The 20,028-nt window shown below is 44.9% G+C and overlaps 1 protein-coding gene across 2 annotated transcripts in view; it reads left to right on the top strand.

The window, feature by feature from the left end:
* The window catches only part of DYNC2H1 (dynein cytoplasmic 2 heavy chain 1), a 1,763,151-nt gene that overhangs the window by 1,424,846 nt on the left and 318,277 nt on the right, over positions 1–20,028 (top strand). For both annotated transcript variants that reach the window (XM_078657019.1, XM_078657020.1), the window contains exons 77-78: positions 9,004–9,129; positions 12,533–12,643. In XM_078657019.1, coding sequence (XP_078513145.1) covers positions 9,004–9,129; positions 12,533–12,643 — 237 coding nt within the window. The remainder of the gene's footprint in view (positions 1–9,003; positions 9,130–12,532; positions 12,644–20,028) is intronic.

The following is a 20,028-nucleotide window of genomic DNA, read 5'->3' on the forward strand; positions in this document are numbered from 1 at the left end:
CGTGAAAGGACCTGCAGTTCCAGCTTTTTACAGCAGTGTGTTTCTATGCTTGTAATAGAGTAACTTCACCGCTGCTGGGCGACCGGGCCCCGGTGGGCGGGCTGCACTCTGTGGGCTCGTTCCAGAGTATAGAAAGTGGAGAGACCCTCAGTGGCCACTTCTGTTCGAAGCCAGTATTCCAGGTAAACATTCACGTCTGTATTCTCCACCCCCTCAGGCAGCCCAAGCACCTGAATATTGTTACGTCTATTACGCCCTTCTGTGTCTTCCGCTCTGTCTTCAAGGACACAGACCCTATCTGCAAGGTCCGTGATCTGGAGGGATATTGTTTTTTGCATATGATGAAGGTCAGCTAGTGAAGCCTCCTCTACCTTAACTTGTTCTGCTAGTTTATGATAGTCTGCAATGAGCAGCCCTAGTCCCACAGACACTGTGCTGATATCCTGGTGTAAAGTTGCTTTGGTGTCTGCAATGGCCTCAAGTATTTTAGTCAGTTGTAACTGCACTGGGTCCCCCGAGGACACCGGCTCCTGTTGCTGGGTGTTTGTTGGCAGCTCTTGGTCGGGAGGTGCTTCCGATGGCCGAGCCTTGGTCTTGCCCATTTACGCTGGAGGTGTGGTCTACAATTATCACAAGAGGGTTCTGTTACTGAGATCTCCAATAGACTCCTATTGCATAACTTTTGTAGACCCCGTTGCTTAGGACCCTAAAAAAGTAGTCACCTCCACCGGGCAATGCAGCACACCAGGCGGAGTAGGGCATCAGTAACAGCCAAAAAGTTCCATAAAGATAGCCCGTAGGCGACCAGTCTAGTGCCTCTCCCACTCCACTCCTCTTACAGTGTGCCAGCACCTGCCTTCTCACAGTAGCATTGTGCTGCTCCTACAGAGTGTGAACTTCGTCAAAGGGGCAGCTCCTCTTAATCAAATGAACCCCCTATAATTCTCCCTCTCCAAATATGTGTTATCACTCGATGTCTTCTGCTGGCAACACAATGCTGACCCAGGCTGCACAGCTTTCCAGGGACCTAGCTCCTGCCCACCTGATATGGGGATTCCTGGTCCTGTCAGCCCTGCCCAGTCATAGGGGCCTGTGGTCACCAACAAAAACCGTTGTTTATGCAAATGCAGCTTTAGGGTTAGGGACAGAACTTCCTTGTGCCTTTCCCCAGCAGTTCAATACGGTGAGCCATTCACCAGACCTGAGTCTTTCCTCTTCTCAGGGGGATCTTTCCACTCGTCTCGCGGCGATCCCTCTACTGAATCATCAGGTCCGCCGCTGCCCGAGCTGTGCTTTGCAGTCCTCCTTGAGCCCGACCAGGCCCTCTTGCTTCTGCCGTAGTCCCAGTCTAAGAAACAACATGGGCGCAGTACTCTCTACCATGCACAGGTGAGAGACCAATCCTACCTATACATTATGGGCTGCGTGCGGCTGTGTTCTGTCTCCCGCTCCTACTCCGACGGTTGTTCTCCGTCCTGGGCCTTAGCAGGGCCTCTCTGCACATCAGCGACAGTTTCTCCCTGTTTCTGTGTCTACAGGCCTCCTTTCGCCTCACATCATAGCGGGCAGGGCCGCACTCCTGTGCCTGCTCTTCAGTGGTCTGGAGAGTTCCTTCAGTCCGCACGTTGGTCTGGGGCCTTCCTAGATTGCCGGCTCCCTGCGCATTCTTGCGTTGCACCTGGTCTGCTCTCAGCACCTATCATTACAGTAATGTGTCTGGCGCTTAATTGCTCGCTCTCTTACGTCTCAGCGCCCACCTTGACTGGCGATTGATCTCCGTCCCTCCAAAGCGGGGGTTTGGGCCCAATACGGCAGGATAATGAAAGGGCTGGTGCGGAGCTGCTGGATTTGTCTGCCATCTTCGACTATCAAGTCACTCCCCCTCTGCATGCCTGCATATGTGAATTACTTCCCTGTGTTGGCTGCACTCTCTCCAGATATATGTTATAGCAGAACGTAAGTAATATGCTTGATGCAGAGAATCAGTTGTACATTATCTTGTTTCCCACTTCTCCCTTTTGAACACATTGGCTTTTTGTAAGATCTTGGCATAGTGTTTCCCATTTATCATCAAATATGGGAGAACACTGTGAGACTACTTTTTACCCCATGGAGGGATTTATTTTTATTGTCTCTCTTATTTCTGATGAAGCCCAACATTACGTCATGCCTAATACCAATTTGTATACTATGTTATTAATTACCTGTACCAATACCATCCTATGGTAAAAGTCATTCAGTATGATTATATATCTACAGAACCTCCAGTGAACATATAGAATATATAGATAGATATGTCTATCTCTCTCTCTCTCTCTCTCTCTCTCTCTCTCTCTCTCTCTCTCTCTCTCTCTCTCTATATATATATATATATATATATATATATATATATATATATATATATATATATATATACATATATATACATATATATCAATTTATACACAACATACACGCACACATATGTATATTACCTACTGAAGGTCGCCAGTAGGTAGTTATAGTTAGGACCTAGTTTCAATAGGAAAAAAGTTTTTTCTTTTCCCAATAACTTTAGCGCCGGGGATGACGAATCTTCGCAAAATTTTCAAAACTAGTGACCCGCTCCGGTCAGCTCCTGTCTTGAAAGGTTTGGGGTGATTCATCAAGCGGGGGGAGAGAAAAAAGGGGGGTCCCAACGCATTTTCCCCATGTTATTTTTCATAGGAAACTTTAGACAAAGCTACAGCCCGAACTGCTAAACGGAATCACAACAAATTTGGCAAAAAGGTAGGTCTTCAATCAGAAGGAGCCCTTTTGGTAAATAGTGTAAATCCGTTCAGTAGTTCCTGAGAAATTAGAATAAGAAAAAGTTTAGATATTTGGGGCATCGGTGGGTTCACGAGCCCTCCCGACCACGAGCTTCATTCTAACCAGTGTTGGCAGCCATCTTGTGTCTCTGTAGAACCGATTCACAAGAAAACTGTTGAAAAAACATTTAAAAACAAGAAAAGGGGGCAGGGTAGAAACACCCTGACCCCCTAGGCCTGCTCAGGGGGTACCACAAGAGCCCCCAGGGCCAAAGAAAAACATTATTTTAAATAATTTCAGCGGAAAGCGCAATGGGGTCACAAATCCCGATGAAATTATTTTTAAAAAACAAAGTGCGGGCTCCCGTACTTTGTTAAAAAAAAAGCCCCGGGGTTGACCAGGTCCCGGGGGCACTGCCAATTTATAAGCGGGGGCCCGTGGGGGCCCCCGCAACAACTGGGACTGCCAACTCCCTGGGGCTTTATTGATTATGTGCAGGGGGCACAGCCCCCCGCAGTCCCGGGGACCGACACATCCCTGGGCTGTGTAAAACTTTTTTAAAGATTTGTGTGGGGGGGCTCGAGCCCCCCCCCACATGACCCGGGGACCACCACCTCCCTGAGGCACTAAATATTTAAATTGGGGGGTCCGATACGGACCCCCAAACCCTGGGGACCACCACCTCCCCGGGGTATAGAAAATGAAGTGAGGGGGGCTACGTGGCCCCCTTCTGGAGCCGTGGATGGCCCTGGGGACCACCACCCCCCAACGCCGGCTCCTACTATATCCCGGGGTGCCCACCCTCGGGACATTGCTGTTTGCTATGGCCGGCTCCCGCCCTGTCATAGCAAATTCTGCTCTGACTTTTGGAAGCGAGAGCAGGGAAACCTGCTCTCTCTTCCAAAAGCCAAAGCAGAATCGCTTTTCCACAAGGGAGCTGCATGTCAGCAGCTCACGTGTGGAAAAGCAATGCCGGCTCCCGCAGGACGCAGGGAGCCAGCAGGGACAGTGGGGGCATTGAGGCATCCCCAACGTAGTGGCCGGCCAGGCCCTGGAGGATGGGGTCACTGGGGCCAGAAGTGGCCCGGGGGGGAGGTCACGCGGCCCCCCTCCCCTGTGGAAAAATAAATAATGTTTTTAAAAGTAAAGGCCGGCCCGGGGGCCATAATCGGCCTGAGGAGGGGGGGCATGCGGCCCCCCGCCAAAGAAATAAATCTGAAAGAGACACGTTAGTAATAGATTTCTTACCTTAGAATATCCCCGGACGTCAGACTGTATCCGGAAAGTTTTCAGCAGCAGTACCCCTGCGCTTCGGAAGGTAGAACCAAGTCACAAGAAAACAGCAGAAAAAACATGAAAAAACAAGAAAAGGGGGCTGGGTAGAAACACCCTGACCCCCTAGGCCTGCTCAGGGGGTCCCACAAGGACACTCAGGGCCCCCACTTTTTTTTTAATTGCTGGGGAATTTGCGATGGGATCGCGAATCCCGACGAAATATTTATAAAAAAACAAAGCGCGGGCTCCCGTGCTTCGTTTAAAAAAAGCCCCCGGGTGGGCCGGGTCCCGGGGGCACTGCCAATTTATTATCGGGGGCCCGTGGGGCCCCCACAACCCGGGGACTGCCACCTCCCTCGGGCTTTATTGACTATGTGCGGGGGACGCAGCTTCCCCCACAGCCCCGGGGACCGCCACATCCCCGGGGCTGTGTAAAACCTTTTTAAAGATTTGTGTGGGGTGGCTCAAACCCCCCCACATGCCCAGGGACCACCACCTCCCCGGGGCACTAAATATTTAAATTGGGGGGGGTCCCATATGGACCCCCAAACCCTGGGGAACACCACCTCCCTGGGGTATAGAAAATGAATGGGGGCCGAATGGCCCCCTCTTGGAGCCCTTGATGGCCCTGGGGACCACCACCCCCCAGGGCCGGCTCCTGCAATGTCTCGGGGTGCCAACCCCATGGACATTGCTGTTTGCTATGGTAGGGTGGGAGCTGTGCGGCTCCTGCCCTGTCATAGCAAACTCTGTTTTGGCTTTTGAAAGCGAGAGCAGGGAAACCTGCTCTCGCTTCCAAAAGCCAGTTAAGTAGAACTTTGTGAGTGCCAGGTGAGGACGTTTTATCCTCTTCAGGAAAACGGTGGATGCCTCAGACTCAAACAAAATACCACTAAGTGTGACGAGTGCTGTTATGCGCATCACTGCGATTAGTAAAAGGAAGACTTGTCTGTTCCTTGTAAGAACTGACTGGAATCACCGCTCTTACCTCACTCAGGTAAGTCCCCTATGGGAATAACTGAGAAGCATCTGAAGGCACAGAAGGCGCCTTCTTCTTCCTCTAACAGATGATCCTCTTCCAACAAGAGGTCCCTGACAGTTCTGTTCGCCAACTCTGAATTATTCTGTGCTTCTTTTGAGCCGTTGCATACTAAGGCTCTAGAAGTTGCAATGTGAATGTCCTGCTCCTTCTGCTGGTGGTTTACAATTATTTAAGACTGATCCTCCACTGTCTAAAGTGCCTACTGCTACCAATGTGGTTTCAGGGACGTTTGACTTTTGCCCCTCGCTGACTTTAGCGCTAGTTAACCTCATCAGAAGCCAGTTGTTACTAGCCATTCCACCTCTGCCCACCCCAGTGCCTGGAGCTCCCTGGACAATGCAGCTGATGGTGCTGTTCACAAACCACTCCAGCGAAGTACCACAAAGCCCTACTTTGACAGTGCAAATTCTTGTCACAGCTATGAAGAGAGTGGTCACCTTTGAGGATTAACCTCCTGTGCGGCATCTCCTTGAGTCTACGAAATTCACACACCTGGAAGCCTTGTTTGGTTCTGATGCAGATGCCCTGGATTTGCCTATGCTGAGTTTTCAACATACAGAGTTCAACGATAGTGTAGCAGACAGTTTACTGCCAAGATAGTATATTGGCACAAGGCTCTATATTGACATACAAAATGTGAGAAGTGTTGATACCTCTTTTGGGGTAAAAAAACTGAGGAGAATAACTTTTTTATCTTTTGTCATTAGGGAGCTGCAGATGGCCTAGAACCTTGCTTGCCAATGAGCAGGGTGAAGTCAGATGTACTTCTGAAAATCCTCCAACTCTCAGACATGTACTTCCCTTTCATTATACCTCAGTGGATCCGCTTAAGGCCTTAGAGAGAAGCCGTTTTCAGCTACTGCTGTCAACAATCAGGTAGCAAGACATTTTAGGCTTTCTACGACTGACACAGAACTCTTTTCCTGCCACTCTAAGGCAGAGAACGTCGTAAAGCAGATGTTTTTTCCTCAACTTATTTTAAACTTTTTTCCAGCAATGCCCCTGACAGGTCAGAGCAGTTAAAAGCCTCCAGGTCTTTGCTTTCTACAGACAGACAGACACTGTACTGCTCTTCATGAATTCAAGAAGTGCACTACAGTAGTACAACTGAATGCACTCCAGGTTTCATGGGTGAATATCAGCTGCACCTGATGACATGCTTTTCGGTATAGAGCTACTTTTTGATGGAAAGGTGGATTCCTTTCTTAAATGCTTCAAAAAAGCAAGGCCACAAGGAGATCTCTAGGTGTGGCCTCACCAGCAAGGCAATTTCATTAGTGGTACTTCACGTTGTATGGCTATGTCTAGGGCTCAGCCATAAAGGCAGTCAGTGGCTGTCGTCTCGGCCTGGTCAGCCTCCCTAACAATTATTTTACCAGTTTTGAGTCTAGGCAGGTGCAAGAGATTGGTAACACCAGCATCAAATAAAAAATCCTACTCTTCCTCTGCTGCGGCCACTCCCTCTAACAACTTCTCATCGGTCCTCAATCATCCATCCAGTAAATAAGGGCCTGGTTTATATCTTGGCGCTAAGGATACTTCATTTGACCAAGTATACTTACCACCAAGATAGTGGTCCACCCGCCGAATTTAGATGCAGGCAGACCTTAATATGGCCACAGTAGAGACTACTCCGCTCCCTGTCATGGCCAAACTTCTCCGACGGCCTGTCAGAGTATTGGCTATATGTCAACTCTCCTGATTTAGATGGGAAGACATATATCTGTTTTACTGCTTTTCACTGTCAGGTTTTGGTAAGGGGCAGTAAAAAAATGAAAAAAGGCCCCCTTCGCCATGGGACATGACTCCCATGGTAGGAGGACATCGTTTTTTTTATTGTCAGCAAAGTTCCAATAGATCTGCAGGAACACCTTTGATGGTGGTTTCTATCAATGGTTGAAATATCTGTCGGGATGACTAACATTTCATAATTTGGCAGGTGATTAGTCCGTCAGGACTACAGAGTAATTTACTCCGTTGCCTTGACAGACTAAACTCTGTCAGCCAACTTCAGAATTAGCTCCTAAGTGTCATGGTCTGGGATCTACGGACTATGGTAATGTTCTCTATTTGTGAGCTGATGCTGCAACCATTAAGATTCTTCAGGTAGTCCACAATGCGGCTGCCCGCCTGCTTCGGAAGGTTCCTAGGAGAACTTCAGCATCTTCTGCTCTGCGTGACTTACACTGGCTTAAAATCTCAAGCCGGATTAAATTTAAAGCCTTATGTTATCTGTTCAAGATTAGGCAGGGCACAGCCCCTAAATACCTACAGAACTTAGTTCAACCATACAGGACTCATCGAACCCTTAGATCTTCTGGGAATGGAGACTTTGTTATCCCAAGATTCAAACTTGTCAGAATGGGTGGGCGTTCTTTCGCTCATCTAGGGCCCAAGCTCTGGAACGCTTTACCAGTTGCTCTAAAATTGGAGAATAACTTGCTGCGGTTCCGGAAGGGACTTAAGACCTTGTTTTTTGAGTGATCTGCCCATTGTCCTGGTCTGCTTGATATTACCTGATACTTCTTTCTTCTTGAGTCTATCCCTAGCGCCGGGAAACCCACTGCGGGTAGCTGTTGCGCGTTACAAGTTAAATAAATAAATAAAAATAAATAAATAAATCACTGCAGATATAAAACCTTAGGCCAAAAAAATCTGACAAATAATTTGGCAGGGCTCCAAACTTCTGTTTCTGAGTTCCCCATTGCTGATTGCTCCAGTTTATTCTCCAGCCAACCTTTCCCATGTCCCCATATTGGCTCCCTCTCTCTTGTTGGCAAAATTCAATAAAGTGGGGTCAAAAGGTGAAGAGTAATGGGGAGGTATTGCCAAGAGAGATGCAATCCTCAACCCAGTATTGGCGTGCATGCCTCCTTAACTAATTTCGAGGGAAAGAAAAATAAAGAATGCTTTTGCTGGCTCACTTGCTGCAGGAATTGAACCAACAAAATTGTTATCTACTCTATTTCTATCTCTTGATCCTAAGATCTCACATAGTGGTTCATAGTGGCATCTGAGCATCTGTTGCATTCTTTCCCTTTGGACCAGATTTAAGACATCTGGATGCAATCTTGATGTTTGGTCTGATAGTAGTTCTTCCAGTTCTGAAAGTCATCAGACTCTAAGGCTTTATGGCGTTCTGCATCCTACCAGTGTCCCACGTGAGGTGTAGGACGGGTACTCTGCAGTGCAGAGATAAAGAATAACTATCACTGTATACAGTACACTGCCTGCATAACAAGGTGCGGGTTGTCACACTGCAAAATTAGTCAAATTTCAAAAACAATAAGAGAACATCAGTAACACCTTTAATTACCCCCTCCCCCATCTTACATCAGATATAGTTTCTATAGCTCTGATTTCTCTTTCAACCTTAGTAAGTTCTTCCTTGCTATTGACATGTTTTCAGTGAGAGAGACTTTGTGGGAAAATATTAGAACAGAAGAAAACCTGTAAATCACATTCATGCTTGCTAGACTTCATGACTGATGGTCTTCAATAGTTACTAAACAACTCACTTTAACTTGGGTACATTTATATTTGATGCAGTAGAGTTGTCATTCACATTATTTTGTTATTTATAGTTTACCTATTCAATAAAGTTATCACAATTTGGGTTCACTGCACATTGGTCACATCAGTATTTGCAAAATTCCTACAGAGATGAAAAGTATTTTAATTATTATTGAGAATAGATGAAATAGAGACACTGTCTTCTAAAAGGTAATATTCTTATTACTCCTCCATGTGAGATAGATTTAGGGATTCTAGAAGTAAGGCTGCCATAGTTCTTTTTTAGAAAGAATATATTTGTTTTTGTAAGTTGTCAGTAATGCTTTTCTTCCTTCAATGTGTGTATAAGATGTGATTTTACTCTTAAAATAATACTTTTTCAGGTTGCTATGGGTCAGGGTCAGGCTGACCTGGCCATTCAGACATTAAAGGAATGTGCAAGAGAAGGGGAATGGGTGTGTTTGAAGAATTTACATCTGGTTATCGCTTGGCTTCCTACCCTAGAAAAGGTAAATAAACAAAGCCTTAATACACTCACTGATGTCTAGTGTTAATGTTTAATCGCAATTCTGTTTCTCTTGGTTTCATAACTTTTAAATAACGTATTCCTTGAAATGCAGTTTAGTGAAAGCATGTTAATACGTTTTGTTTAAGCTACCAAAATAGATACTTTTTTAACATGAAGGTTATGCTGAAATTTGGAATAGGAAAAGACTGTAGTTAAAAGGTCACAGCCTCATGCACAAATCAGAAACTCAGAATTATAGCCAGTGAGTTACTGCCAGAAACATTTAGGATACAGATTGGCACAGCGCAAGGTTGACAGATCACCCAGGTTGTGATGGCCTTAAGTTGTTTCCAGCAGCGATCAGCCAGGCGGCGGATATAAATAGGAGGGCTTGCATTTGCAATTATTACCCATATAATCCCACTTTTTGTAGATGACATATTCCTATCCCTGATTGACCCTCTGTTCTCAATACCCCAACTGCTGTGCATGTTGGAGGACTTCAGAGCAGTATCTTGTTATAAAATTAACTCCACGAAGTCTTAGCTCTTACTCATTCAGACCTCTCAATAAGTATTGAAATCTCTTAAAGCATCAACCCCCTTTAGGATTGCTGTATGGTAACTGAAATAACTATGGATATGTCTTACTTTAAATATCCACAATCTCTTTAAGGTGAGGCTGTGTCATCAATAAAAAGCATTAAGAGAGACCCACAAAGATGGAACTCACTATACTCATAGCTGGAAAGCCTAACCATGATATAGATGGTAATTCAGAGACTGCTCTATGTTTTCTAGTCACTTTAAGTCAGAATTTCACTGGCCACTTTCAGTGGCTTACAAAAGGCAGTAGTGGAATTTGTATAACAAGGGAAACCAGCATGGGTATCCTTCCTGCAAAATCCAAGTGTCAAAGCTTAAATGGGACTAGAATTGCCAGACATGACCAATTACTGTATAATGTATCCCATCTCTGAATAAAAGGCAGATAGTAACAGGTGTACTCAAATAGATATTGGGTGCAAATGGACAGAACATATGGACAGAGTAGTAGCAGAGAGAATTCTGTAATGTCTACTGTGTTTACCTAGTGTGGCAAGAACCCAAAGGCTTCATCATAGCCAAATCAAGAGCATAGTATTGGAGATATTGGATTATATTACTCTGGCACAGAACTAAACATCATGTTGCTCTCCACTGACACCTATATATTGCAGCACAAGTTTTACATCTGCTAATGCGGGGAATGACTACAAGGCCTAAACGGAAGGGGAATGTAGATTCTTAGCAGACCTCTATGATAATGGCCAGATATAGTAATTTGTCAATTGCAAAATCATGCAGACAGATTTTGATACCAACAGTTAAGGCATTGTAAAACACACCCACAAAAAAGAATCAAGCAACAGGTCACTGATTAAAGTGTGAGAATCTAGTAATGACAATAAAAAGTATAGGAGGTGTGGATTCTTAATTAAATGAGCGAGTATTGGGGGAGAACATAACAATCGAAGTGGGGATGCAGTGAAAAATGGAAGGATATTGGGGAAGCACTTGAAAAGGCTTGAAAACTGAATAATAAATAAAACAATCTTACATAAGGAATCTTATCTTAAAGTAATATTCTTGTGTTTATAAAGCAAGACAGACTATGTAAAATGAGTCAGTCAGTGTCTGACAGATGTTGGAGGGACTGTGGATGTATAGAGATCCAGGTCATATTTGGAGGGAGTATCCAAACATATCCACTTATTGGAAGATGTCCTCATAGCAAATAAAGATGTGGTGGTGTTTACAACCTGATGCGCCCATGGATAGTGCTTCTAGGCTTCAAGCCCTCCAAGTTCACCCTGAGAACTGGGAGGGCTTGAGAAATAAAGAACAGTCACTGATTTTGCAATTATCAGTAATGGCAAAAATGATGTTTGCACAACACTGGAAATAGAAAACAGCTCCCACACTGAATGAGTGGTATGTTGGGGATATTATGACTATGGAATGACTTTCCAGACACTTGATTAAAGACAAAGATTACTTTATAATGGTACTCTAATGTATTAGCAAAGAGAGAGAAATCACACAACTGCCGAAATTGAGAGCCCTGTACTTATTTGACTAAAATGTCTGAACGTGTCTGCATCCATGAAGGAGACAACCATTTTCATGTACATGAGACTACTTGGGCAGGGGAAGTTGGGTTTTAAATGGACAAAACTACTACTGGAACTTATTATTAGTTGGGGTTTTGAAAATATATTACTGCTAACCTATTAGGAACATGGCTGTAATGGGTGTCTGGTAACACTGAAGTCAGAATACATTTTTTTAAAGATTATATTACATCCAACGTGTCGGCAGTTTATTTCCTCCTCAGAATTAATTCCTTGTAATCTTTTTACCAGAGAGAATGGATGGCAGGTGCTAAAGTGAAAACCTGTAACCCTGTTGTGAATCTTCTACTCCATGACTCTTAGTCAACACAACCTCTTTGGCATCGCCATTCCTAAGTCTTTGCATTCAGAGCACTAGAATAGACATAGAAAAAATACGTATTTGTAGGAAGGCTGAACTGCTCTATGAGTGTGGGGCTTAGATGTAGGTGGAGCTGCGTGTGTGCTTTAGCTTTTACTGCTTATTTCTACTGTGGCGATAATCTCTTGTCAACCCCCTGGCTGAGATTGAGCCATACCAATAAAGAGAAATGGACCTGCGCACAGATGCATAAAGATAAGAGACCTGTACTTATTATTGTCGTCTCCTTTGCGCTTATCACTAGTAAAGATTCATGGTTTTAAGATGAGCGTTAGAATGAGCATCTGGGGTGCTTAATTTCAGTTTAAAGTACGTTTCCTGTCACATCTGACAAGTTCATCTTTGAAAGGGTTATAGATTAATGAAGTTTGCAAACAGTGACTCTTTATCTCCGAAGAGAAACATTTCAAAACATATTTCACGAGTGTATCTAGTAGCATTTCCATCACATATGACACTTCAATACTAAAGATAATCTTGATGATATACAGAAAAAGAGAACTATAAAATGATAGGTCTAATTTCCCAAAAAATAATTATTTACTGTGCTACTTCAGCTAAAGAAAGGTGTCTAAATCTTTGTACAATTTAGTCTTCCTCTGCTGTCTGTCATCCAGGGCATTTGTTCCGATAGGTGCGTAAAAGAAAGATTGGGCTCCTGCATCATCATAGTAGGGCCATTATGTTCAGTGAATAACATTCTAATGAAAGCCATGCGATTTACCCATTCGGTGTGGTGGTTGAGGTGGCTAGTAATGAGAGGTAAAATATGAGCCACTTTAATCCCATCGTGAATATGATATCGTTTGTCTTTTCTTTGCCAAAACATTGTTTGTTTAGGGTAATAATATGGTTTACTACATCCCATAGGAATTGAATGCTCTTCAACCAAAATCAAATTTCCGTCTTTGGCTAACAGCAGAAGTTCATCAAAAATTCACTCCCATTTTGCTTCAGACAAGTTTGAAGATAACATATGAGGTAGGAATGTAATGGACCATGTGTTTGTCTACTTATTAACTTATTAAATAATTTTCTTAAGAATGCTGATAGTTTCTTCTTCATTATATTACTTTTTAGGTACGTAAATGTCTGCTGGAAAACATGCTTGCCAATTAAATTAAGCTTATAGTAATTAAGTTTCCAACATTTGTCCTAGAGAACCAGATTCATGACTGATTTCAGGCTAACCATAACCACAAATTACATAAGCGGATTTCACTTAGATTTATTGCACCTATGTTTACTTTTTGTGGATATCTTGAAAATCTACCTGACCTACTCAAAACATTCATGATGTAGTATGCTGTCATGCATTACTAGAACTATTGGACCTATTGAACCCTCCCAAGTTGTACACTGTGGCTTCTTTTACATTCTTTTTACTAATATTGATATTTCATGATTTGCCAAGCCTAGATCTACTGATATTGTGCTTATTGATCATCTGTAGGTTCGATTCCCTCCAAATGGGATGGGTAATTTAAAAGTAAGTGATAATAAACATTGCTCTTCTAATGGATGCTTTTTTCTACATTTATCTGATAGTGACATCTATCTTCAGATTCCTTACCTTTGAACTTCCTTAGGCGTCGAACTGTATCAGGAAGATTTTTCTTGAGCAGTACCTCTGTGCGCCAGTAGGTGTTTTGACTCAGCGTGACGTTGTCTGCGTCATGTCTGTCATTGTGATGTTCACGTTGTCTATATAGATGTCACGTCAGCAGTCTGACATCAGTTCTTTTCTTTCAGCGCCAGCCAGCTCAGATCGGTTGAAGAGAGCTACCCCCTGTCATTTTTTGACAGACTTTGTTCACCTTTTTGTTGACCTTCTTTCTTGCTGTGTAGGTCCATCATGTCAAAAAAGACCTTGGGATCCAAACCGTGTAGTATTTGTTGCCTCGCCATGTCCATTACCGATCCCCATCTTGTGTGCCTTTGTTGCCTGGAGCACGACCATGACCCGAAGTCGTGCTCCATGGCCATGGCCATGGCTCCTAAAGCTTTGTGGGAGCATTCCATAAAGCTGCTTGCGGCACAGCATCTGGTGCCGAAGAGGTCTCGTTCCCGCTCCGGGTCTTGGTAAAGAGGAAGATCCAAGCACCACTCCAGTGGCTCTAAGTCTTCGTCCTCCCATTTGAAGTCCTCAAAGGGGTCAGGTAAGAAGCATCACAAAAAGCACAAGAAGTTGTAGCGTGCTCCGACTTCACCCCGTCTGTCACCTGACGTGACAGAGGAGTCTCAGCGTTCGAGGCCTTGTTCGACGGAATGTGTGCCTGGGACGGCTCTTCGTACCCCCTCCTTTCCGGGACAGGGAGTGGCCCTCACTCAGTTGAAGGAATTTAATGACACCTTGTGCGCTATATTCAGGCGGCCTGATCCCGCTGGTGTTCCTTCAGCCCCGGCAGACTCAGCGGAATGAGTTCCATTAGGTCGGCTCAGGCCACAGCGCCCATGGATCCGTTCCCGGATCCGGACCAGTGCTGATCATACCTACTTGACCTTCCTCAATACCACGTCTGATGCTGAGACATCTGCCGGTTCCCACCTGCAGCGCCAGACCCCTGTCTTGTCCCCGAAGACACTGAGGCTGCCAGGCACCTACTGACATCAAGGCCAGCCCCAGCAAAGCCTTTGAACTCCGTCACATCCTCAGCCTTATTTGGAGGAGTTAGGATTGGAGAAGGATTGGGAGGGGATGCAGGACCCCTTTGAAGTCCCACCGTATCCCAAAGAAATGGACTGGTATGAGGAACTGGGTGATGCCTGTGGGCCTGCATACCTCTCCAGAGCTTGGTATGCCTTCCCCATCTAACCTGGCTATGGAGGCGGGAGCTTCATTGGCTATGGGGGTGCATAGGTCTGCTGAGGTCTTGGACATGCAGCTGCCTTCTGTGGTGGTCAAGATCAATAGTAACTAATCAGAGAGGAGGGATAAGGGATTGGAACGTCTGTTTCATTCCCCGGGGTAAGCTTGTAGTTTATCAAAAAAGAAACAGACACTTGTTACACCTTTTGACTTTTGGTAAAAAGTGGGTCTATTAGAGTATCCTCAAAAAACTCAATGCTTTTGTGGTAGTGCGGTATATCTGTTTCATCCGCCCCGCATTGATGTTTTAGGCAGTTATCATTGGATACTCCAAAGTAGTGATTTTGCCAGCCTCAACCCGAGGCACCTCTGGTCTAGGGTGCAGTGTCCAGAGAAGTGAAGTAGAAAAGTGTGAAAAATAAATTCTCAAAAAAGGAAAAAATATTAAAAAAAACTGGTAAATCACCCGTGGGAAATTATATTGACGTGATTTCCAATAGTTGTTTAAAAGAAATAGGTACTACTCAGTAGATCGAGTTACTTGATCTAGCAGTATTTTATATAAAACGTCGACATGTTTCAGCTCTCTGGGCCCTAGGGGTCTATAGAGCTTTCGTCAGGACTCACAAACATAGAATTTTATACTCACACCATTTGTGTAGTATTATTTAAGTTGTTTTCTGAAACAAATCCTCCAAATTCTGTTCTGGAGGTTCCCTTTCTTTCCTCTGGGTCCTGCTATTAGTAAGCCCAGAGCCGCGTGTGATTAGAATTCTGCCTTGTGCTGACTCTGCCCCCGGATGTCACATCCGGGGGCAGATGTCACATCCGGGGGCAGAGTCAGCACAAGGCAGAATTCTAATCACACGCGGCTCTGGGCTTACTAATAGCAGGACCCCGAGGAAAGAAAGGGAACCTCCAGAACAGAATTTGGAGGATTTGTTTCAGAAAACAACTTAAATAATACTACACAAATGGTGTGAGTATAAAATTCTATGTTTGTGAGTCCTGACGAAAGCTCTATAGACCCTTAGGGCCCAGAGAGCTGAAACATGTCGACGTTTTATATAAAATACTGCTAGATCAAGTAACTCGATCTACTGAGTAGTACCTATTTCTTTTAAACAACTATTGGAAATCACGCCAATATTAAAATTTCCCACGGGTGATTTACCAGTTTTTTAAAATATTTTTTCCTTTTTTGAGAATTTATTTTTCACACTTTTCTACTTCACTTCTCTGGACACTGCACCCTAGACCAGAGGTGCCTCGGGTTGAGGCTGGCAAAATCACTACTTTGGAGTATCCAATGATAACTGCCTAAAACATCAATGCGGGGGGGATGAAACAGATATACCGCACTACCACAAAAGCATTGAGTTTTTTGAGGATACTCTAATAGACCCACTTTTTACCAAAAGTCAAAAGGTGTAACAAGTGTCTGTTTCTTTTTTGATAAACTACAAGGTCAAGATCAATGTCTTGACGTAGGTCCTGCAGCCTGGCATTTCCACCTCGGAACCCTTGGTGCCATTTAATGAGGCCTTGACTGATGTTCTCCTAGGCACCATGGCCAAGCCAAGCATAGGGGCTCCTGTGAATAGAACAATTGCCCTCCCCCATTGTCCTGCACCGGGCAACCCAACTTTCTTCACATCTCACCCAACCCCCGAGAGCTTGGTGGTCCAAGCCTCTACTTCTTGTGGCGCGTTCCCTTCCACATCCCCGAATAGGGAATCCAAAAGGCTGGATAGCTTCAGTAAGAAAATATTTTCTTCTGCCAGCCAAACATTGCGGTTGGTAAACAATGCATGCCTCTTGGGCCATTACTCCCATTCCTTATGGGAAATGATTGCGCATGTGCTGCCACAAGATCCAGAGTAGGCCTGGCTGTCCTCTCCCAAGCTACTGCAGACGGGAGAGATGCAGTGAAGTTTACCATATGCTGTGACCATGACATGACACACTCTCTGGGCATTTCCTTGACTTTGGCCATTAGGCGCCACACCTGGCTAAGGATGTCTGGCTTCTTGGGGATGTCCAAGCCAATCATATCGACATATCCTTTGATGGCTCTCATCTTTTCAGAGATAGGGCAGACGAGGCGCTAGAGCGCTTTATGGAATCATGGGCTACGGTCAAGTCCTTGGGCCTCTCTGTGTCATCTCGTCCTGCGTCCACCTTTTGCGGCTACGGAAGGAGCTTCCAACCGTGCCAGCCCTATCCCATCCAGAGGACCGCACAAGTTGTTCAACCTCTGCACAGTTGTGAGCATGATCTCGCCATTCTCGTGGGTCGAGCAGCCAGAGGTCAGGTCAGGTCAGACCACAACCCCCCCCCCTCCTCCGTCTCGAAGTCCTCCTAGTCAGATCCTCCCAGATCATGGGTGTCCAGTTGGTGGCAGGATACGCCATCACCTCCACCATTGGTGGGACATCACTTCGGACAGGTGGGTTCTAATGAAAGTCTGAAGGGGCTACTCCCTCCCCTTCAAGACTTCCCATCCCTCCATACCTCCTACATATGATCGACTGATGGAGGATCACCTTCTTTTGCTTGGAGAGGAAGGCTTGACTCTATTGGCTAAGGGAACCATGGAGAGGGCTCTGGGGCAAGAAATAGGTTGTGGTTGCTATTCCCGCTACTTTTAGGTTTCCAAAAAGGACTGAGGCCTTCATCCTATCCTCGACCTCCGAGCTTTCAACTACTTCCTTAGAAAACAGAAGTTCAAAATGCTCACTCTTGCTCGAGTTCTGTCTGTCCTGGACCCGGGAGACTAATGGTAGTGGTGGACTTGCCGGCCGCCTATGTCCACATTCATGTCCTGCCTTCTCATCACCTCTACCTGTGGTTTACAGTGGGCCACAAGCACTTTCAGTTTACTGTTCTCCCCGTTCGTTCTCACCAGTGTCCTTCGGGTATTCACCAACATGATGGAATTGGTTTCAGCTCAACAGCTGAGATCAGGGGTTTCAGAGTTCTCTAACTCAATGACTAGCTGTTGAAGACAGACTTGTCCCAGGCAGTCGTCTCTCACCTCCAGACTACAGCAAACCTCCTGCATTCGCTAGGATTCACTATCAATGTGCCAAAGTCACACCCTGCTCCTTTCCAGTTGATCCCTTTTATCGGCGCTGATCTGGACACGGTGCAGTTTCTGGCCTATTCTCCTGAACGGCGAGTCCCGCATATTCAGGCTAGGATACCGATGTCACAGCCTCTATCCTGGATTTCGGTGAGACTGACTATGAGTCTGCTGGTCCTCAAGCCTCCTGCATCCTGCTAGTGAATCATGCCAGATGGCACATGCGGGCTCTGCAGTGGGACGTGAAGTTCTAATGGGCGCAGCATCGGGGGAATCTCACCGACCTGGTCAAGATCTCGAGGGAACTACACAAGATCTGCAGTGGTGGTTGACAAACCACGAATGGGTCACAGGCAGACTCCTCCCCCTTCCCCACCCAGATCTTACAGTGGTGACAGGTGCATCACTCCTGGGATGAGGCGGTCATCTGGAGGACGTGGAGATCAGAGGACTCTGGTCTCTGGCGGAAGCCGGGCTCCACATCAACCTGTTGGAGCTTCGTGCAATCCTTTTGGCACTGAAATCCTATTTACCATCTCTAAGCTCCTATGCAGTAAGCAACAGGTGATTAATTGAAACAGAAGCCTGAGGGTGTCCTATATTTCTGTGAGTCTAGTACTTAAGATAGGGGCCATTGGCATAATGGCCCCATGTTCCCACCCTGTCTGCAAGATTTTCAGCCCTTTCTGATTGATGTTTCAAGACCATAGTGATCTAAGAACCTATTCTGGATGATGGTGATTATGATGACGACAGTAAGGCTGTCACAGGATTCTTATATGTAATAGGCATAGTAAAATTTACAAAATGCCATTGGAATATTTTCTTGGAATTAAGAAATGCTGTTGGATATTTCCCTGGTGGGGTATTTCCTTGTATCAGCTGCGTGCCCAAAGAAACAACAAAGACTCCAGTAAAGTAAGTAACTTTTATCAAGATCCTGCACACCTCACGGCTTACAGCTGAACCGCTGCCTCTGTCAAATAAGTCTATATAATGCCCCATTTTTGTAACGTGGGAAAAGCCACATTTTATACCAGCAGTTTAGAAGAACGTAGCCAGAAGGTATATACTGAACCCAAACTTCAGTCTTTTCACTTTACCCTTGGCAGGTTAATAGCACAGTGTCGTTGTGATAATGTTGTTGGGCCAAGATGAAGCTATAAACATTCCATAACCTGTGGGGATAGATACTTAGAGGTAGTTGATGCACTGAAAAGGAAACCTTTCGTCTTACACGCCCTTTTGGATAGAGCTGAGCTGGGTAAGAACAAGCTAGCAAACAGATGATGATTAATGCAAGTACAGGCAAATGTTAGTCTATGGGGTATCTTTTAGAGTCATTGCAGAAAGTAAACGAACAACACACAGTAGTTTGTCCTGTGCGTTATGGAGTACAAAGAAGGAGCTCTCAAAACCGCTCTGTATCTATCAAAGCTCAATCCTACAGGGGAACTGTTGCTACTACTAATTATACATTTTTGCTTGAGGTTACATAACAACCACCTGGTCTCCTCATGTCTTCTTTTAGGGGTCTTTTGCATAATAGTATTGCCTAGATTCAAAAGCTAGCCCAGAGTCTTTATTCGGAAATCCTGTAGTCCACCATTTCTACAGGCTGAATTTTCCTTAATGTTTTAGCTGTAATTCTGTCAGAATCTCCTATAATATTGGTTGGTATTGAATTTGTTGAGAAAATATATGCATTAGAGGTGCTGGATATTTTTGTACTGGGGGAGACAAATTAAGCATTTTCCTGCAAAGAGATTGTAAGCTGCTTTAATGGTGTGGATCCACCCTTTGGGAACACTTTTGGGGAGAACATAGGATAATACTTAAAGGTTAATGCTGGTATGATAGGTGACACTTAGCTATAGCGGATACTTTTAAAGCCTATATACAGGTAGCGGACATAGGCCCAACTACTACACATGGTGTTTGATCCACAGTTATTCTCAAACAGGACGACGGGTCGAGCAAGTTGTAGGTAGAATCTGCAGGAAGTGCGCAGTCACAGTGAGAACTTATGCCGACCTGGGCTGAAAGCAGGGAACATGTGACTAGGCAAAGGCGAGGTGGACAAGTCCGGCAATATTATAGCCTAGTTCGTCGCTCACTACCAAGTGTGCATGTATGCGCGGTAACAGCTACTTGCTTTTAGGTTGGAAAATGCTAATAAAAATGTCAAAGTGTATTGATTTTTTTTTTGTGACATTGGTGTTGTAGAGGAAAGGTAAAGGCACCTTCTGTAATGTCTGTTCTGTAGAGGGAAAAAAGTAAAGTTCTTCTGTAGCGTTAGTGCTGATGGATACAGTGTTGCTTTTGCAGATTCTTTAGAGCAGCCAGGGGTCAGATGTTCATCAGAATATTCAGAGGGCCCCAGCGTTTGGAAATATCTACAAAACATGAGGCAAAGGCCCTGTGGCTGCTTTTGTTTCGTAGAATGTTATCATGTCGGTTGATGGAGTGTGT

This window comes from Lissotriton helveticus, chromosome 8, assembly GCF_964261635.1.
Source record: "Lissotriton helveticus chromosome 8, aLisHel1.1, whole genome shotgun sequence".
NCBI classification, from domain to species: domain Eukaryota; kingdom Metazoa; phylum Chordata; class Amphibia; order Caudata; family Salamandridae; genus Lissotriton; species Lissotriton helveticus.